General features: G+C 41.1%; 1 protein-coding gene across 3 annotated transcripts in view; it reads right to left on the bottom strand.

Moving 5' to 3' along the window:
* The window catches only part of TPPP (tubulin polymerization promoting protein), a 70,069-nt gene extending 53,615 nt beyond the window's left edge, over positions 1 to 16,454 (bottom strand). The window contains exons 1-2 of one of the 3 annotated variants that reach the window (XM_056484795.1): positions 16,319 to 16,454; positions 3,933 to 4,163 (exon numbers count right to left, since the gene is read on the bottom strand). In XM_056484795.1, coding sequence (XP_056340770.1) covers positions 3,933 to 4,159 — 227 coding nt within the window. In that variant the 5' untranslated portion in view covers positions 4,160 to 4,163; positions 16,319 to 16,454. The remainder of the gene's footprint in view (positions 1 to 3,932; positions 4,164 to 16,318) is intronic. The other 2 variants (XM_056484797.1, XM_056484796.1) reach the window with 2 other exon arrangements.
* Positions 16,455 to 19,285: the final 2,831 nt, after the last annotated feature.

Raw genomic sequence — 19,285 nt, 5'->3', positions numbered from 1 at the left:
GATAAGCAGACAAATTACATTTCAGTCTTACCTGACATCCTCATGCACTCTACACTTATTTTCTTATTTGTAACAAAGGCTCAATGTAAATTCTTCAACCATTATAACAACATTAAACTTAACTTTAAATGAACTAATCTCTGAAAGACAGACATATAGGTCCCAGCTTTCAAGAAGTCTCAGACTATTTAAAACTTTCAGAAGTTTTGTTCACTTGGTTTGGCAGAGGTGGTGAGGGGGTGTTAAGTCTACAAAAATGTTCATTACCTCAGAGGTAAAATCTCTCCTGGAGCTGAGCAAGTTGCCAGTCAGAAAATAAAACATTATCTTTCAGTAGCTCTTAGGTAAACATATCTCTTATTAATTTTCCTTGTTGCTTTACCCTATCAGCAACATTTAGTTCCTATCTATTTTGCTAGTATCTACTAGAATAATAAATGAAGGCTGGGAAAGTTAGCCAGACAACAAATGCTCTCTTTATACATAGTAACTCATAAATCCAAAGAACATTTCTATTAGTTTAATTATTTTCTAGTGTCTGAACAACATGTGCCATTGTCATGACCTCTAAGTACAGCTTGCTAGAAAACAACCCTGCTATGTACAGTGGCTTCTCAGTAATAGAACCAACAGAAAATCTGTTTGGTAGTTCTCACACAATGTCAGATGGCAACTGTAGTTGGGTATGGCAAACACTTTAATATTTGTCGCGTTGCCTGGCTAGCCTACAACTGCTAAAATCCACCAGCCCCATCCCACTGAACCATTACTTTGCTGATCATAAGAATCCCAGGCTGAGGCTAATCTTGTGTTCACACTTTAGTTCAAGAGCCCAAAACCAAGAGTGAAGCACAAAGCCTTCTGGTAACCATAAGCACACTTCTTATTGAGGCGTGGAAGCTGCACTTTGCACTTTTGGAGGGAGTGGGAGATTCTTCTTTAGTATTTAAGGTTTTACATTTAACATAGATGGGGAAAAACTTGATATGTTAATACAACCACCATACAGCTCTGCTGGGAAAAAACTGCTTGTAAAATAAAAACTAGTATGAGTTTATTATTGTGAGTATGCCTGCTTTGATGCATTACCAAATCTATCATTATCCTAGAGCTTAGGTTTAAATGTGAAGCAAAAGAGAAAGCAAGGAAAAACAGTTGTCTGAACATGCTCAAGAAATCTTGTATACCCAGCTTACACTTAACCCTCCTAAGTAAAGCATATTAATAACACTTGAGTTCCTACAGCCATTAGATCTTCCCTTTTTAAAATCTAAAATACTACATGTGAAATTAATGCAATCTAGACTAAAAAGAATTGAAGACACGTGCACTCAAGAATAAAAATGTAAAAAGCCCACAAAACTTCAACAGTTAAGAAAATGTGGAAGTATACCTACTGAAGCCATACATTTGAAAAATACAGACCTTCCTAAAAAAGACAGCAAATCTCAGCTCCCATATGCCACTTGAGCAATATAATTTAAAAGTAAAATAATTTTAAAAGAAGAATTTATAAAATACATGTTGCATGTACTGGTTGAGGAATGAACAAAAAAATTAAACAACTAAAACTAAGATACTTTTGTATTTGATGCAGTTATCTACAAGCTATAAAATACTACAGTGCTGGCTCTGGCTAAGGTAGAGTTCATCTTCTTCACAGTGACTGGTATGGGACTGTGTTTTGGATTTGTGCTGAGCACAGAGTTGATAATATAGAGATGTTTTTGTCATTGCAGAACAGGACTTGCACAAAGCCAAGGCCTTTTCTGCTTTCACACTGCCACACTGGCAAGGAATGTGGGGGTGCTTGGGAGGAGACAGAGAGCTAGGACAGGTGACCCCACCTGACCAGAGGGATATTCCAGACCACATGACATCATGGTCACTAAATAAAGTGGAGGGAGGAAGGAGGGAAACGTGGAGTGATGGTGTTTGTATTCCCAACTTGTTCCATGTGACAGGGCCCTGCTCTCCAGGGATGGCAGAATACCTGCCTGCCCATGGGAAACAGTGAATCAATTCCTTGTTTTGCTTTGCTTGTGTGCATGGCTTTTGCTTTTCCTATTAAATTGTCTTAAGCCATGAGTTTTCCAATTTTTACTGTAAATTCTCTCCCCACTGCTGCTGGTGAGGAGTGAGCGAGTGGCTGCGTGGGGCTTGGCTGCTGGCTGGGGTTAAACCAGGACAACAGGACACAGGAAAAGATGGCATGCCTCTTCCAAGAGAAATGACAACACTTAACAGCAGTCACAGGAGTGAGGTCAGAGAAACTGCTGAGCTAGCCCTCCCCATCAAGAGACAAAGACAAGAACCCCCAAGCTGAGCTGGGAGTGTTCAACAGCACCAAGGGGATTTGCTGACCTTCCCCTAGAGCCTCAGGGATCTGCCACCTTACAATTCACTCCTGTGCAACAGGACTGGATTCCTTTTGCCCCTACAGTCACCAAACATGATACTTCTTTATATCTGCTAATGCTGCACATCTGTTTATGCCATATCATGGGGACATGCTGTCACTAAAGAACCCAGAACTGATATGAGAAAGTAGCACTAAGATTATATTTATAAACAGGAAATAATAAAACAAATTTTTAAGCTCATGAAAGTCAAAGAAAATTTTAAAATATCATAGATCAAGAAAGAAACAAAACCCTACAACCTCAACATCCATTTCAAATAAGTCAGTTCTCTGATGGCATATCTAACTCCATTAACACAACTTCCAAGAAAATACAAGTAGGGACTGATACAAGGCCAAGAGGGTGGGAGTGTGCATACGCAGTGTTTACAGTTATCTAGATAAGATCCCCAAGGAGAAAAGAAACAAAGAGAAAAATTAATCAAATAAGTAAGGTCATTCTAACAATGTATGGTTATACTGGACAACTTTCAAGATTAAAGATCTTTTCTTCTCTGCCTTTCTCCACTTTCATACAGTCTAAACTGTCAGTGCTTGTAGCAAGATTTGCTACCTTGTAAGCAATGCAGTTTGCATGTTCTCCCAGCATTACATCACAACAGCTGAGTACACAAGGCAAATAAGTGTTCCTAGAAGCTCCAAGTACAATTAAGAAACCCCTTTAAAAAGCATGTCCCTCAACACGATGATATGTGAGACAATTTAAACAATTACTGTGGGATTAAAAAGCAGAAAAAACAAGATTATCATATCAGATGCCAGGGAAATATGAAAGGTGAAAATAATCCAATTCTACACATAAAGCAAAACAAAAAAAATTATTTAGGGCTTCATACAGAATATGTCATAGCAAATTAATTCCTTGTTAACATATTTCCTTTAATATTTTCTCTTAGATTTGACAAGTTTCTGACTAAGCCTGCCTAGATTTTCAACTGGGGAGAAAGTTTCACTAAAGTTCCAGTCACAAAAATAAGATCAGATGACCAAGACAATCCTAATTTATCACACCAAGGGTCACCATCCCATATTCACCATCACTCTGGCATGGCCCTACACTTCAAAGCTGAGCAGGTGTTGTGCTGGACATCATGACTGTTACAAGAATATTAACTTTTAGTACACATCCTACCTTAGCCTCAGTTCTCTGAGGCCAAGCTTTGGCAAGATCATCCTGACATCCTGACTTCATTCAGATATCTTTCAGGAAATATTGACAGCACTTACTGCAGTCCAGTTTATTGGAATAGCCTGCATTTATCCTGACCACATACTCTTTGTATACTATAACACCTGTGAAACTGAAGTCAATTTAAGATAGCAGGTCAGAAACTGAAAGCTGTATCTTCAGACCAAACAAGAAAATTTTGTAAAGGAATAAGAAAGAGATTGACTTTGTCAGTGTCTCACAACATCAAAAGCAACAGAAGGCAAATTTAGACGGTATCTACAAAACATCAGAGGAGGACCGGGGAGGGAGACAATGAAATTATGGCTGAAATAAACTTACTTGATTTTGCTGAAGACAATATCAACATCTGTAGTGGTCACATTCTTCCCATCTATGACCTGGCAGTCCTTACATAGCTTTGACCAGTTCTTCCCATGCATTTCTTTCCCCGTGGCTCTCGTATCACCATGCACAGCAAATTTTCTAAAGGCCTCCTCCAGAGCACTTAGTTCTCCTGCTGCAGCTCCTTCAGGGGAATTTGTTGGTTTTGATGGTTTGTCAGCCATGGTGCTACAAAGAAAAGAAGGGTAAACTCATTACATTCATTTGCACTAGGTTACTTTCTGTCAATCTACATGCTAGAGTCCATGTCACAACATATGAAGTCCATATAAAGAATAAATGGTGTATAAAGTTAGCAAGAACTCACTACCCTCCACCATCAACATCAGTCTAAACTATGTAACTCTCAGCCCATCTGGGAAAAAAATTCTAGTACATTTGAAAAAAAAAAAAGAAAGGTAGGGCAAGAAACTAGGGACACAAAACTTGTTTCACCATCATTACATCAGCCATCAAAAGAGCACTTAATATTTGCTCTTTTTTTCATTTTTTCTTTAATGGCAATCATCACAGTCACTCTGTTGATTTGAACACAAGTATGTCCTTTACATTGTAGGCATTATTACGTGCTTGTATTTCTGAAGGAAAAATAAACATCCCTTTATATTCTGAACTTTAGCTCTTTTTTCTTTTTTTTTCACTGAAATATTAAGTATTTTTGAAATGCAGCAAAAATATTCAAGTTAGAACCCTTATGTTACATTATGTAAAGGCTAACTAGTACAAGTCAAGTCTCTCTTGTTATCCAAACCATTTATTTCTCAAGTTTATGCCCACAGAACTGTAGCTGTGGAATTAATTTGAAATGAACACATCCATGATGGAGACACACTGAGAAGGGATGTCATTACTGCAGACAAGAACTTTCAGATTACTCCAAGTACATATAGTATAAGCTTGCCTTCTAAATGGAAGCTTAAACTGAGCAAGAGATTACTATTTTCAGGTAATCCATAAAAAAACCAAACCCCTCTGAAGTGTCAGAAGCATGTTACAGAAACCTTTGCCTTCTACCCATGCATGGTAGAAGTAAGAGGCACTAAAAAGCCTAGGCACAGGGTACACTGTCTACTGCCCAAACAGCTGCACACAGACTGTTGCCACAGCCACATGATGGTGCTGCTAAAATTTTTAACCCATAAAGAGATGGTTCAAGTACCAGAAATCTGGCAAATGCTAGATAAGGGCTGGAAAGTCCATCATACTTACCTGGCCTTTCTTCTAAAGTCCCAGCTGTATGTGGGATGTGATTAGCACATGCAGAGATTGGTAGGTATTTCTGTTAAGGTTTTATTTCTTCATCAGATAGGAAGTTTTTTTGGTTTATATACTGTACATCAGTACAAATACCTCAGCAAGGGAAAGGGCTCTAAAATTCTACCTCTTCCTATATTGTTTAAACTCTGCCACTCAACCATGACATACCCTTTCCTGCTGTAACAGAACTAACCAGAGCTACTTGCTATGCAGCAGTTATTGTTAAGCTTTTTGATTAGAAGGAATCTTTTAATTAAAAACATACTTAAAAGACCTTTGTCTTTCACACTTGAGCAAACATAGCATGGCCAAAGCACTATTGCCTCTTTTGAAAACACTCACGTAAATGCTTAAATCCCTTCTCATATCTTAAGCCTGGGGATCCTCCTGTTTTGTTTGCACAGTCAACACAAGTTTTGGCCAACAAACAAAGATGTTAAATTAAAATTAATATGACAGAAATTTACTAACTGTAGCCTGAGAATTGTATGTGTACCTATGAAATAAAAAGAAAAGCACAGAGTGGAAAAAAGAGTTTGAAAATGTCAAGTTCATTAAAAAGCAACCAATTCCTATTTCCTTTGCATACTGCTTACTCTCCAAAGAGGAATTTTACCTTAAAAAACTTCTGAAAGCATCCCAACACTGAAATTCCAAAACAAAAAGCAAACACAGTAAATTGCAAGCTACTACAAACATTACAGATGCATATATTTTCACCAAAATGTGTCTAGATAAAATCTTCTGTTTCATCAGGCTATATTCTTTTGCTACCAAAACAATAGTAAAAGAATATAAGAAAAAAAATACTGTTGACACAACATATACAAAAGAGTATTTCCTTAAAAATCAGATCATGAAGATCTATTATGTACCTCTATACTCAAGGAAGCTTGACTTCCAAAAGCAAAGTCCCTTCCAAGCTTGTACCATTTCCAATCAACTGGAGCTGAAATAGAGAGCCAAAAATCTTCCCAGCTAATACTAACTGGCTAGAGAAAGAGAGCACTGATCAGCAAAAAACAAAGTCTATGTAGGATATTAAAAACCAAAGTTACCTTTTCATTCAAGAAACAGGACAGGAGAAGGTCGAAATTTGCCATGGTAAGGTATGTATGGTTTGCATCGATTTGTAATTTTATCTTGTGGCAAATAAACTTTCCAAGAAATTTTCAGGAATAGCTCTTTCTTGCTCTTAGCAATTCTCTTAAGAAGCTATACTCAGAGTGAATATCTTTAAAAGACACAACAATAGCACAGTTTACAAGCTATAAACAAGAAAACATCTGTGCTCTCTGTCTCATCTGAAATTGGAAAATATAACCATATACCTACATTTATAAGTATCTCCTGAACAAAATCTTTCCTCAACCAGTATCAATGCCTTGCTGGCCAGTTTTACTTAATGTTTAGTTGCCTATAACCATAACTCAACTTTGCACAGCAGAATCATGTTTTACTATCTTATACAGTCTTTAATATGACAGCTGCATCAACTGAAAGGATTTTTAACTTACTTTCAATAGCTAATAAATTTAAACTTCATAAACTTATTATAGGAAAAATGCTTAAAAGAACATATTTGGCCTTCAGAAAGATAGTTCCAGACCTATTTCTCTCACTCATTAATAGATGTACTTTGTATTGGGGTGTTTTGAGTAGTTCTTGATCAGGCAGAGCAGACATGCCACAGAAAAGGCTTTACTTTTGAATGGTGAAATCTGGTATGCAAAACAGACTCATTTCAAATAAATTGTTGCCATCTAAAGCAGAGAGTCAAATAGAGATTAAAACCAGGGCTCTGTGGTGGTTGCCAAATATTATCATGGACACTCCTTGTTGATTCATAATTACAGTTTACTTGTTAAAATCCTATGCAATAGCATGAAATATATTAAAAAGAACCTACTTGGATTTATGAAAAAAAATACTCTCTCAATTTAAGCTTTTCTTTCTTAGCACTACAAACAACATAGTGTGAAGAAGCTGTATTTATTAACATACTATAATTAGAAGGTAAAGAACTGCACAGGATATGAAATTAGACTTTGAATGGGGCCAGCTCCTTTATCTTTTTTTAGTGATTACAGGTAAGGAAGGAGATCATATCACGTTAAAGAAATGATCTCTCAAACAGAAATAAAGAATAATCTATCTGACAAAAATTCAAGATTAAATGGTGTTTTGAGTCTTCCTTACCCTTTTTCCCTGGACAAAGGAATCAAATGGTGCTTGGTAGATTCTGCTAGAAGTAAAAATCAGGATTAATTTGGGACAGGGCCATAGCAAGAGGATAGGTGAAAGATGAAAGAAAGTGATCACTTTAGAATACCAAATCTAAAATTCAATAAAACAAAATTAAGCCATTTTTCAAAAGCATGAGCTGTGTAGATGCCAACTACAACCATTACAGCTAACCAAAGAAATGCTTTTAATCATCATCCAAAAAGTCTAACATGTACACAATTAGACAATACCAATTTCCAGAGCTAGCAGAAAGAAGGAAGGTGGGACACGAAGAAACAGTCCCTTCCCTCACTCTGCAATAGGTAAATAATACAGCACATTATACAGAGATTAAGCCAGGGATCAAACTAACTCATGCTGATGTCAGCCACTGACTTCATGACTATCTTATGCTAAATAGACTGAAAGTGCAGATCTGTGTTCTCAGCATGTGCCTAACCCATTAGAAAAAGCTTTCTAATACCATCAAACTTCCTTCTAGCCAGAGACTAGAACATATACTCATTTGCAGACAGACAGCTGGGAGACCTCCACTAGATAAAGTCACTTATTAACCTCGATTCTTCCATAAAAGATGGGACAAGAAGTAATTGCTTCTGTGAATTTCAGTTGTCAATTTCTAGAGCTGTGTGATCAGTACTGATCAACTGCCAACTCTACTGAAGGATTTATATTCATTTACACTCTTTCACTTATCCACACCCTCTCCAGGTGTCAAAAAATTGCAGGAATTCTGGTATAGCATTGATTTAGATCTGTGGGAATTGCTCTTAGAAGTAATCCATCTCTCAGCAGCAAGGAAGACTTACTAAATCCCAGAGTATTTTTCCAACAATTTCAGAAGCTTATGCAGCTCTCTGAATATGCACATATCCTACCAGGTCTGAATTTGCCACAGCACCTTCCCTGCCCCGTCCCTGACAACTAACTCATGGCTTAATTGCTCAGCAGAAAGTTTAGTATTAGTAACACAAGTTATCATTGCTGCCATGCCACAGATAGGGAAACCAAAGGAGAGGGATGAAGAAATATGCCTGTTCTGCTGCCAGTATTCGTAACATCATGAGGACCCTGGGACCCATATTCTACACTACTTTAATTATTAAGGGCACACAAAGCAGATACATGAGTGTAATGACTACTCTAGGAACTGACATCCTCTGTCTTGATAAAGGAAATAAAAATACATTCTCACTAGCTGCAAATCTATTAAACCTCTTTAGGATTGCCACATCAAAAAAATGTTGTCTAAAAAAAAAATAAAAAAAAAATTAAAAAAATACGCACGCATGTATTACAGAATGACTAGGTTGGAAGAAACCTCCAAGATCATCGAGTCCAACCCATGCTCTAAAACCTCAACTAAACCATGGCACCAAGTGCCATATCCAGTCTTTTTTAAACACATCCAGGGATGGCAACTCCACCACCTCTCCAGGCAGACCATCCTAGTACTTTATCACTCTTTCAGTGAAAAACTTTTTCCTAATATCCAAACTACATTACCCTTGGCACAGCTTAAGGCTGATATACATATCAGCAGGATACAACTGAGCATCATGGCCATCATCCAGCTAACAACCAAAGCCTGCAATGTAAATTCCTCAGGCTCCTACAACCTAAAATGCACTATCTGTTCAGGGTCTTAATCTTAGCACTGATACCTCCCTAACTTCTTAACCCTCTACCAGACAACTAGTTTTACGTATTCAGTGTTACCTGTTTTTACCTTCCATTCTCCTGCTCATTTTTCCTGCCCACCAACTGTTGGTAAGCATGCAGGTGCTTAGGACACAATTTTTATCAGAATCTGTTACTGCACTCTTGGTAAAACTTATCCAATGCACCACAAATAGTTGCCATCCAAAATGTCTTAAGACCTTCTGGCAATCCAAGTTAAAAAAAAAGCAACTTTTCAATGAGCACAAGAGGTGTTATTTTTATGAGTTAATTGAATAATGAATTATGAAACTGTGCAAGGCATTTGAATTTGTCTGACTACATCTAATTTATTTTAGTACTCGATCCACCTTCCTCTTGTTATAAAAACTTTACAAAATTGCAATGAAAGGGAATTCTAATTTATTTTCTCTCTGTAATTATTTATGCCAAATAAAAGCAACAGAGACAAAGTATAGCAGATGGAATCTTTTTCCCACATTTTTGCATAAACATTCAAGCTTAGGGAAGGATAAACAGATGGAGAAATGCAACACCCTCCTAATAAAAAGCAATGCTTTAGACAGCTCTTAAAGCTTCCCTTAAGCTTCCTTCACAGCTACCTGTAGGAACAAGAATTAAGGCATTTCTCTTCAGATATCTGCTCTGGTTTTATTTCCCCACATGTGATGCTGAAGTGAATGACAGGCATCCATTTTCCCTAGCATACACCACAGAAGGCAAATGAGCAGAGACCACTGCAAAATAAGCAAAGCTAACAACTCTGTCTACAGTTAAATCCATCTTCACCTAAATAAATCATTTTGCCGGCTTTATGAGGAACTGTATGGCTGAACCTCACGTTCTCATAACAATATGTATGAATTTAGCACTATGGACAAGGGCAAGCCTGGCCAGATCATGCATATACATTTAGATCTTCAGCAGGACATACACAGAATAACAGAAAAGGCACCTACTGAACCTGTCTAATGTTCCTCCTTAGCAAAACAATATTTCAGACTGTGAACATATGCCATCACATATGCCATTAGAGGATCTAACTTAGAAAACACACTACCAAGCACAGAGATTACTCTGACTGCTAACCAATTGTTTTTACTGCTGTATTTCTAAAAACTATTGCTCTTTAGCTAGTTACTTCTATGTGCCACTTGAGGTACAAAACTAAGTTCAGTTTAGTAAATTACACTCCTCCATTTCAAAGAACCACTTCATAAATATCGCCTCTTTATACAAACAAAGCACTTGTACACAGACACACAAACCTTTATCAGTAACAGATCTATTGCAACTTATTTATTTTAAAAAACATGTTCACCTGACAACACTTAAAAGCACACAAGAATTCTCTATCTAGCTAACTCTTAACTAGCTCCACAATATCTTGTAATGCCACCATGTCACTTACACAAGGTTTTAACTATGAAGGTAAATGCATAATTAAGGCATCCACAACATATACATGTACTGGTGAACCCTTATGCTTTTTTTCATTATGCCACTACTCCATTTGAGAGTTCCACTTTCTAAGTACTCCTCCTAAGCTCTGCTGGGCTGCTGTCATTGGTAGATGAATCATCTGGACACAAACATTCTGCAATTTCATACAGGATCCAAGCCAGTGTCTAGAACAGCCTTCACAGGAGAAAGTGAGTATGACACCAACTAAAGCACAACAAAAAAGGAGACTCAAGTGTTTAGATGAGGTATTTTTTCATAGTGCATCAAAAAAAGACTTGGAATCACAGATCCAAAAAGAGTGGAAGACAACAGCTGCTCTCCACAGCGGTTAGTCATACAATTAATTTACAGCTCCAAATAACATGCTAGGCCTGTCATCACTTTAAGATTAGTTAAGTACAGGTTGCACTACAATTGTAAAGCTTGCTCAGCCTCACTTCTTCACACACTGCACACTGTATCCTCCCACCACCCCCACCCAGACCAGACTTTACCTGGAACTTCCACCTTTCAAAACAGAACCCTTTCAAAATATTTCTGGAAATGCCATGATTAATGAAGATCCACTCCATGAAAGGAGATCAAAGATTGTATCACAGAAAGATCACTTCAAACTCCAGTAAGATGGGGTGTGAGAAATGGGGGACTTTGAGTACCACCCATAAGTAAAAGTACCTAGACAACCAACTATCGACAGGGACAGAATTAAATCTAAGAAAAACTGAGCTAACTTGAGACTTGAAAGCACTGTAAGATTTAGTAGTCACAAAGCATCACCTCTGATCAAAGAAAGGAAGATGATTTAAGAGATGCAAAATCATGAGACAAGATGTTTTACCATAAGACACTTTACAAATTACATTGGTGGAATTCTTGAGAGATCCAAATACCTCTGTAGAGAAACTGGATCACCTACTAAATGGCTCTTTACTGCCAAAGATATCAAAAAACTCAACAGTTGAAAATTCAGATTATGCCAGTGCAAATCAGAAATATGATTTCCCTATGAAGAGACAATCAACCATGCCAGGTACTAGAGGTAACTTCCAAGAACAGCTGCAAATATTTCATGTCCTCATGTCCGCACATTAGACTGCCTTTAATACAGAAAATATATTTAGTCATAGATCTTTGAAAGACAGACTTTTACCAAATGGAGGTTATTGCTCATGGTTAACTAACTCAATGTAACTAATACATTAATCAGGTTAGACTGTCTAAAGACCCCTTATGTCCTTAAAATCTGCTACTTCACTTTTGTCTGAATCCATGAAAATAAATTAACCATTAAGTACAGATTTTTCGCAACCACCCACAGCCTGGTCCAAAATAAGAAGGGAAATACTTCCTTTGCTAAATCTATAGGCGTTTCTAAGATGAAACATTTTGGTATTACTCCTTCCAATACTCAAATCAGAAGACATAGGCTGAAACAGGTTTGGTTTTAAGTTAAAAATAATCAGTGCCATCAACAATGAAAAAGAGAATTTTGTGAGCAAGACCTCAACATTTTCACTACTACTGCAAGAATTTTCTTAGCATTGATCCAACAAAATACCTTTTAATAATTTGAACTAGGACTGCAACCTGCAGAGATTCAAGCAAAACTGTCAGCTCATTAATATTTTTTAATTTCAAGTTTCTCTGTGCTCATTTTGTCAAACACTCCCAACATATGAGCACTGACACAGAAGCATATTCCTGCAATTAGCCACACTGAGCAAAAACTAACCTCATATGATTATTTAAAACAGTAACACTGCAGATTCATTTTTATCTTTTCATCAGCCACATAATGCATTGAACCTTTGATCTGTAAACTCTTGGTTGCCACCTCCTGGGATTCTATCCAGGATAAGGTAAACTCATACCACAAACTCAGGACACTACAAGGCAGAAGGGTGAGGAGGAAAAGAAAGAGGGAACCTTAAGACAACTAACAAGACTAAGAGCCTAAGCTTCTCCACAGCCTCAGAGTCCTGCCAGAGTTAAGAATCCCTCTTAGCAATAGCAAAGTGAATTGCTCACCCACCACATGTAACAACTAACAATAAAGAAAAACTTCCCATCTGTTTTGATGGACATACCACTGTGAGCCAAGAAAACTGAGCAGCACAGAATCAGTCTGTTCTGCTCTGTCAGCACTTGAGATAAACACCCACTCAGGAAGAGTGTCCTGAAACCTGAGCAGGATACGCATACTTGTCCTGTAACACATGTACAGCCCCTGGGTACTTAAGGACCATATTTACATAGGGTATTTTACCAGTAACATCCCTTCACTGCACAGTTCTCTCCATCACTATTCCAAAGTACCCAAATAACCAGTCTACACTGAAATGGGAAATTCTTGCAGTATTTCTACGTATGGGCAATTCGGGATGGGCAGAGCGATGCATTCACTCAGAAGTGTCTTTTAGCTGAAGTTGTAGTTGCTATTATGTATTTCTGGGGGGGTTAGGCACATGAGGGGGATGAGATGAAGAAAGAGCTAGAACAGTTTATAGAAAACACTGAGGAAATAGATAAACAACATGAAATACAGGAGAAACATTTTTTTCCTGTACAACTGAAATTTGAAATGAAAACTCCATTTCAAAATTGTAAAATACTACCTTAAATTTAAAAAACTTAAAGATTAGGTAGTCTGAAGAGAAAAATTTTCACATTAGATTGATGTAGATTTTTTTACCTTGCTTTTCAGCATATAGTCAAATTAGCTACATTTCAAAATCCCCCAAACCCAAGCCATTCACATCTCCTAAGGATAACCCTTAGAGAACAGTGGAAGTCTTACACTAAGTTCTACAATTCCCTTTGCCCTTACACAAGAATGTGAAAGTACACAGCTGGATAATGCACACACATACCAATGTAACCTTCTTAACATCAGCTTGATTTCTCTTTTGCACCACTCACAGTTCCTTGTTCTTCATTTTTGATCATAATATTTAGGGGGCCATGCCCAAATTTTTGTTCCATTATACTGGACATAGCAGATTGGTAAAGGTCCCTGACTACAGCTTCCAGACACTATGGCAATACAAACAGTAAGCAAAATATTTCCTTTCAACTAACTGGCAGAGACTTCTAGAAGCACTTATGCCCACAGTAGTTATGCCAGTACGGCAGAGAAACAGTAGATGTGGAAAATACACATTTAATTTCAGTTAGGCACAGCATAAAAACGGGTTTCAGGGAAGAGCCAAAAACAAACTTGGTTGCTTGCTGAAGAGAATCCATTCCATTTATGCAAGCCTACAAGCAGTTTGCATGCACAAATAAAAAGGACATGACATCACTGAGTGACTGACTATGCCACAGAATGACTGTTCTTGTTGTAATATATGAAATATATACAACAATATATAAACATAGATAGATACCTGCCAATATGGTCATATTCTCACACTAGAGACTTACAAAATTAAATTGTGTAAAGCAAGAAAAGTATCTGATTTTATCTTAATCTGTATTTCAGCTTATCACCTGACAGCAAGTTATCAAGGTTAAACATTGCATGCCTTATTCTCTGAGGCACTCTAAGACACACTGAGTACAATGAATTGCGTCTACTTATGAAAATACACTTAACATAAATTGACTGCCTCACTCCTTGAAAGAGCCTTATTTTATTTTTTCAAATTAAGTTAAAGATACAAGGAGCAAAAATAGCTTCTATCACACAGCTGCCTCCAGGAAATAACTGGAATTAATATATCTACTATAAAAATTAAATAAAAAGACATTATTTTTCACCACAGTCAAGCCACAGATTAAATATGACACAGAAACAACTACTTGCTGGATGTATATTTCCATTTATAAATATCTTTTCTTAGATTTACAAGAGTCAAGTGCAAGCACTGCAGGAGATTCCTGTGAACTTTATCTGCAATTTGATCCTTGCATGGCATGCTGTCTAAGCATTACACTGTACTATAATTTAATACTGGACATACACTTCAGCAGTTACAAATGATGGACTATTTAAAAGCATTTAACTGTGACCCAGAAATGTACAAAGGCATTAAAAACAGCATTTTATTATGGATTGGGGAGATGAAAGGCTGAGTTGGGATAGGGTCGCTAAAACATAAAGAAGTGGCTCATCACTAAAGGATTTAAAAAATGGCCATTACCATTTAAAAAGCAAGTTGATAAAAAGGTTTGATAAATAGTGATGCTATTTTAAGCCTAAGATTATAAAAAGTGTACAGATACCTCTTTGGTTTTTCCCCAAAGTTTTCACAGCACTAGAGGAAAAAAACCCCCAAACCTTAATGTTTTATTATTATGCTAACCCTTTCCAACCCCTCCAAAGCATGCTATTCAATGATGCTAGCTGAGAAAACAGTGGGACGGCTCAGCAAAAGACAGTCTCACATCATGCGCTTCATTTCGGGCTGGGGCTTGGGTTTGCTCCTCCTCTTCTTTTCAAATAAACATGAGGAGTTATGCAACCCTCCGTAAAATCCGAAAAAAAACCCTGTCCCCTCCCAAACCTGCCATGTAGAGCCTGCAAAACATGCACAGGGAAACTGGTTGTCGGCAGCATCTCCTACACGATGGAAAGCTGTCAGCGTTTAAGATGCTATTCACATGTGCGTTCAGCATCTTGTAGCATGCACCCAACTTCCCCTTGCAATAACTTCACCAATGTACAAGAGCTTTTATTCAAGACTGGAGAAATATTTGCAACCGCTGATGATCTCGCAGAGGAGAGGTTGTATTTATTTGCAAACGAGCAAGCCGGGGTTACAGATGAATTCACGGATTTTGTCTCGTCCTTGTTTTCCACCCCGGACGACATGGCTGTACACCTACGGCTACTACCCCGCAGGCGCTAAATGGTCTCCCACACCTGATGCTGCTTTTGTGGAGGACGCTATACAGCAGCGGCTCCCGAAAATGAAGCCCCTCCAGCTACCGCTTGGGGACTTCGAGGAAAAAAAAAAAAAAAAAAAAAAAAAAGAAACGGCAAATAACATCTCCGCATCGGTCTCCATAAAAGGGGAGCGCAAGCAGCAGCAGCAGCAGCTGAGGCTTTGCCGCTGGCTGCGGAGCATTCGGTGTGTGCGCGAAAGGTGGCTCCTTCCCCGCTGCCCCGGGAGCCGCCCGCATCCCGCATCCCGCATCCCGCACGGCCAGCCTCCAGCATCGCCCAGCCACGGCCCCACGCCGGCTGCTCGTCCCTCCTCGATGGCCATCGGGGGATGCGCCGGCGGAGCCACCCCCGGGCGGGCAAGGGCGCGCCGAGCCCCGCTCCCGCCGGCCGCTCGCCCCCGCTTCCCGCAGGGGAGCGTGAGGGGGAGCGAGCCCCGAGGAGCCGAGCCCCGAGGAGCCGAGCCCCGAGGAGGGACGCGGGGCCGCCGCCCGCAGCCCCCCGCGGGCGTTACATAACGGAGGGCGGCGGCGGCAGCGCCAGGCTGGGCACGGCCGCCCCTCCGGTGAGCGCTGGCACCGGGAGGCGGCACCGGAGCCGCCAGACCCCCGGCAGCGCCGCCTGCGCCCCTTCCCCTCGCGCCTTCGCAGCCGAGCGGCGCCCGATCAGCGGCGCGATGGAAGGAGGCGGCGGGCACGGCACACGGCACACGACGCGCACCCACCCACTCCCGGCGGAGCGGAGCGGCGCTCGCCCGGCCCGGCCCGGCCCGGCCCGGGAGCGCACTCACCGCCGGCTGCGGAGGGCTGCAGGTCTGGAGGGGCTGGCCGGGCTCCGTCCGGCGCGCTCGGAGGCAGCCGCGGGTGTCCGCAGCCGGCGCGGCCGTTGCAGCGGCGCCGCCCCTCCCGCGCGGGCATTGGCGGGCGCGCGGCGCCGCCCGCCCGCCGCGAGCGCCCATAGGCGGCGCGCGCCGTGCGGCCGGGGCCGCGCCCGCGCCCCGCGCTCCCGCTGAAGGGGCCGCGCGGCCGGCGGCGCCTTCCTTACATGGGCCGGCCGCGCTCCCGCCCGCCGGCCCGGTCCGTTCGCCCCGTTCCGTTCGCCCCGTTCTTCCTCTTGTCCCCGCTCGGCACGGAGCGCGGCGGCAGGTGCGCGGCCGCAGGTGGAGCCTCGCCCTGCTCTCGCATCCTGCGCCTCCCGCTCCCCGCACGCCGAGGGGCGGCGATGTGCCCGTGGCCGGCCGCGCTCTGGCGCGTTGGGTGTGGGTGGCTGTGCTGGAGCTGGGGTCGTCGGCGGCGATGAACACCATGTGGGGGACTGGGCTGTGGGGAGCAGCCCGTGGGCGTGCAGTAAAGGCATCGCCTTCCCTCAGCCCGCCTCACGCCAGGAGCAGCCTGAGGCACAAACCTACTCTAGAGCAATCCCATCCGAAATCCTAGAGCGCACGGTCCAGGAGTCAGCAGGAATCCAGGCAGCCGCTGTGCGCCCTCATCTGTGACTTTGTAACCAGAGTGCGGTGACCCCCGAAGAGCTTAGTGGACTTTAAATGGATTGCTGCTGTGCTGGAATGAAGTTAAAATAATATACCTGTAGTCATGAGGGAGGAGAGCAAGATGCTAATGTGCAATGGACTCTCCATTTTTCAAAGGAGATATAGATGACTAGTTTTTTAGAATTGGTTATATACCTATACTTGCCTCAGGATACACAGTAGTTTACAAACTATTATAAAATTAGCTTATAAACTCTCATTTCGGTAACTTAAGGCAATTATTAAAATGACCCAGAATGTCATAAAGGGTCTTTCAAGGTTAGGGTTGAATTTGGCTGTAGTATGAGTGAAGGTTTTTGTGGCAGTGTAGGGCAAATGAATTTGTGATCTCTTATGAGAGCAAAATCAATGTCACCTGCAAACACTACAAGGCCTTCTCCCCAAGGCTGCTCAAAATCCTTTCATCCCCAGCCTGTACTGGGACATAGGAGTGTAACTAAATGTGTTCTCAGTAGGCACAGACATACAAACTCATTTCTGCAATACGTACGTGCATGCACACATGCACAGCTGCACAGATCAGTACAGCCAGAAACACTCAGCACTCACACAGGCACAAACAGCACCAATGGCCTCATCTTGCTGCCCTTGGGCTAATCAGGATGGAAGTGTATTATTAGGAAATACATGCATATGTGTAATGTGGATTCCTTCAGTATCTGACCTTAGACACTCAGTCTGCCCCTGGATCCACAATGTGCCCCTCTGCTGTACCTTTGACATACGAGCTCCTAAGATTTGAAATCCCACTGTAGTGGCTTTTCACTCGTCACCCACAGACCATGATGTGCTGGTACCTGGATCTCTGATCTTCTCAGCTGCTGTACCCTCACAAATGAACCTGTCTCTGAGGGCTGGTACAGACTTCCTCACGTGCACTGGGTTTCTGTCAGTAGCTGGGCTTAGACACACTGTCTATCCAGTAACTGGCTGTGGATCCCAGGTAATCCAGCTACACGATTCCCCAGACCCCACAGTCCCACTCCAGCTGCTGGTACAGATTTCCTGGCACACAGCAGCACATAAACATGCGCACTGTGGATCTCTCCTGAGCAAACACCATCCAATATCTTAGACAGACCCTCCCTCCAGCCTGGACCACTGCTGTCCCCAGCTTCCTCCCACATAAATACACACATGCACACAGACACCTGCAGTCTCTCAGCTGACCTTCAGATTTTACATCCTCTCCATCAGTTGGCATAGACTTCTTGGACCCTTTGGAAGTCACTTTCTCCAATTGCCTTACTTCCAGAGACATACTTCTTTCCCAAAGCCTCTTAATCTCTTCTCCACCTAGTTGGCTTGATATTTGCATTCTCACTTGGTCAAATTGTTTGCACCACAGGCACATATAGCCCCTGATCTGCAGTGCAGTTGTTGGTGCTTGTTTTTGCTCACTCCAGTCTCTTCAGTTGATGACTCTGCTGATTTGCAAGCCATATAATCCCTTGTCTGATTTCAGCTGCTGACTCTTAGACATCCATAAAATCACATCCACACCAAGCAGAGTCCACTCATTTAGGAAAATAGTTAGCAATGGAATTTAGGATGAAGGCAGGACAGCAGGTGATCATTGGGTGTGGGTCACGGCCAGACAAGCATACTGCCCAGCAACCTGTTTACACACAGGCAACTGCTTTTGTCCTAGCCATTTTTTCCAAGCCAAGATAAGCCCTCCCTTCCTCTGCCTTTAGTTTTGTCCCCTACACCAGCCAAAAGATGTCATGTATAATCCTAAGATTCCCTGAATGTCAGGGAATTTCAGACTTGTTACCTGGAAACATTTATTTACCAAGAGGATGGTCATACCCTGGAACAGGTCTTCTGTAGAGGTTGCCAATGCCCTGTACTTGTCAGTGTGTGAGGTATTTGGAATATGTCCTTAAAAAAGTTTTAACTTTGAATCAGCCCTGTCACAATCAGCCTGTTGGACTGGATGAGCATTTCTATTCTATTCTATTCTATTCTATTCTATTCTATTCTATTCTATTCTATTCTATTCTATTCTATTCTATTCTATTCTATTCTATTCTATTCTATTCTATTCTATTCTATTCTATTCTATTCTATTCTGTCCTGTCCTGTCCTGTCCTGTCCTGTCCTATCCTATCCTATCCTATCCTATCCTATCCTATCCTATCCTATCCTATCCTATCCTATCCTATCCTAATCCTATCCTATCCTATCCTATCCTATCCTATCCTA

This window comes from Oenanthe melanoleuca, chromosome 2, assembly GCF_029582105.1.
Source record: "Oenanthe melanoleuca isolate GR-GAL-2019-014 chromosome 2, OMel1.0, whole genome shotgun sequence".
NCBI classification, from domain to species: domain Eukaryota; kingdom Metazoa; phylum Chordata; class Aves; order Passeriformes; family Muscicapidae; genus Oenanthe; species Oenanthe melanoleuca.
Note: the sequence above shows the minus strand (reverse complement) of the source record. Positions and strands in the feature narration are given on the sequence as shown.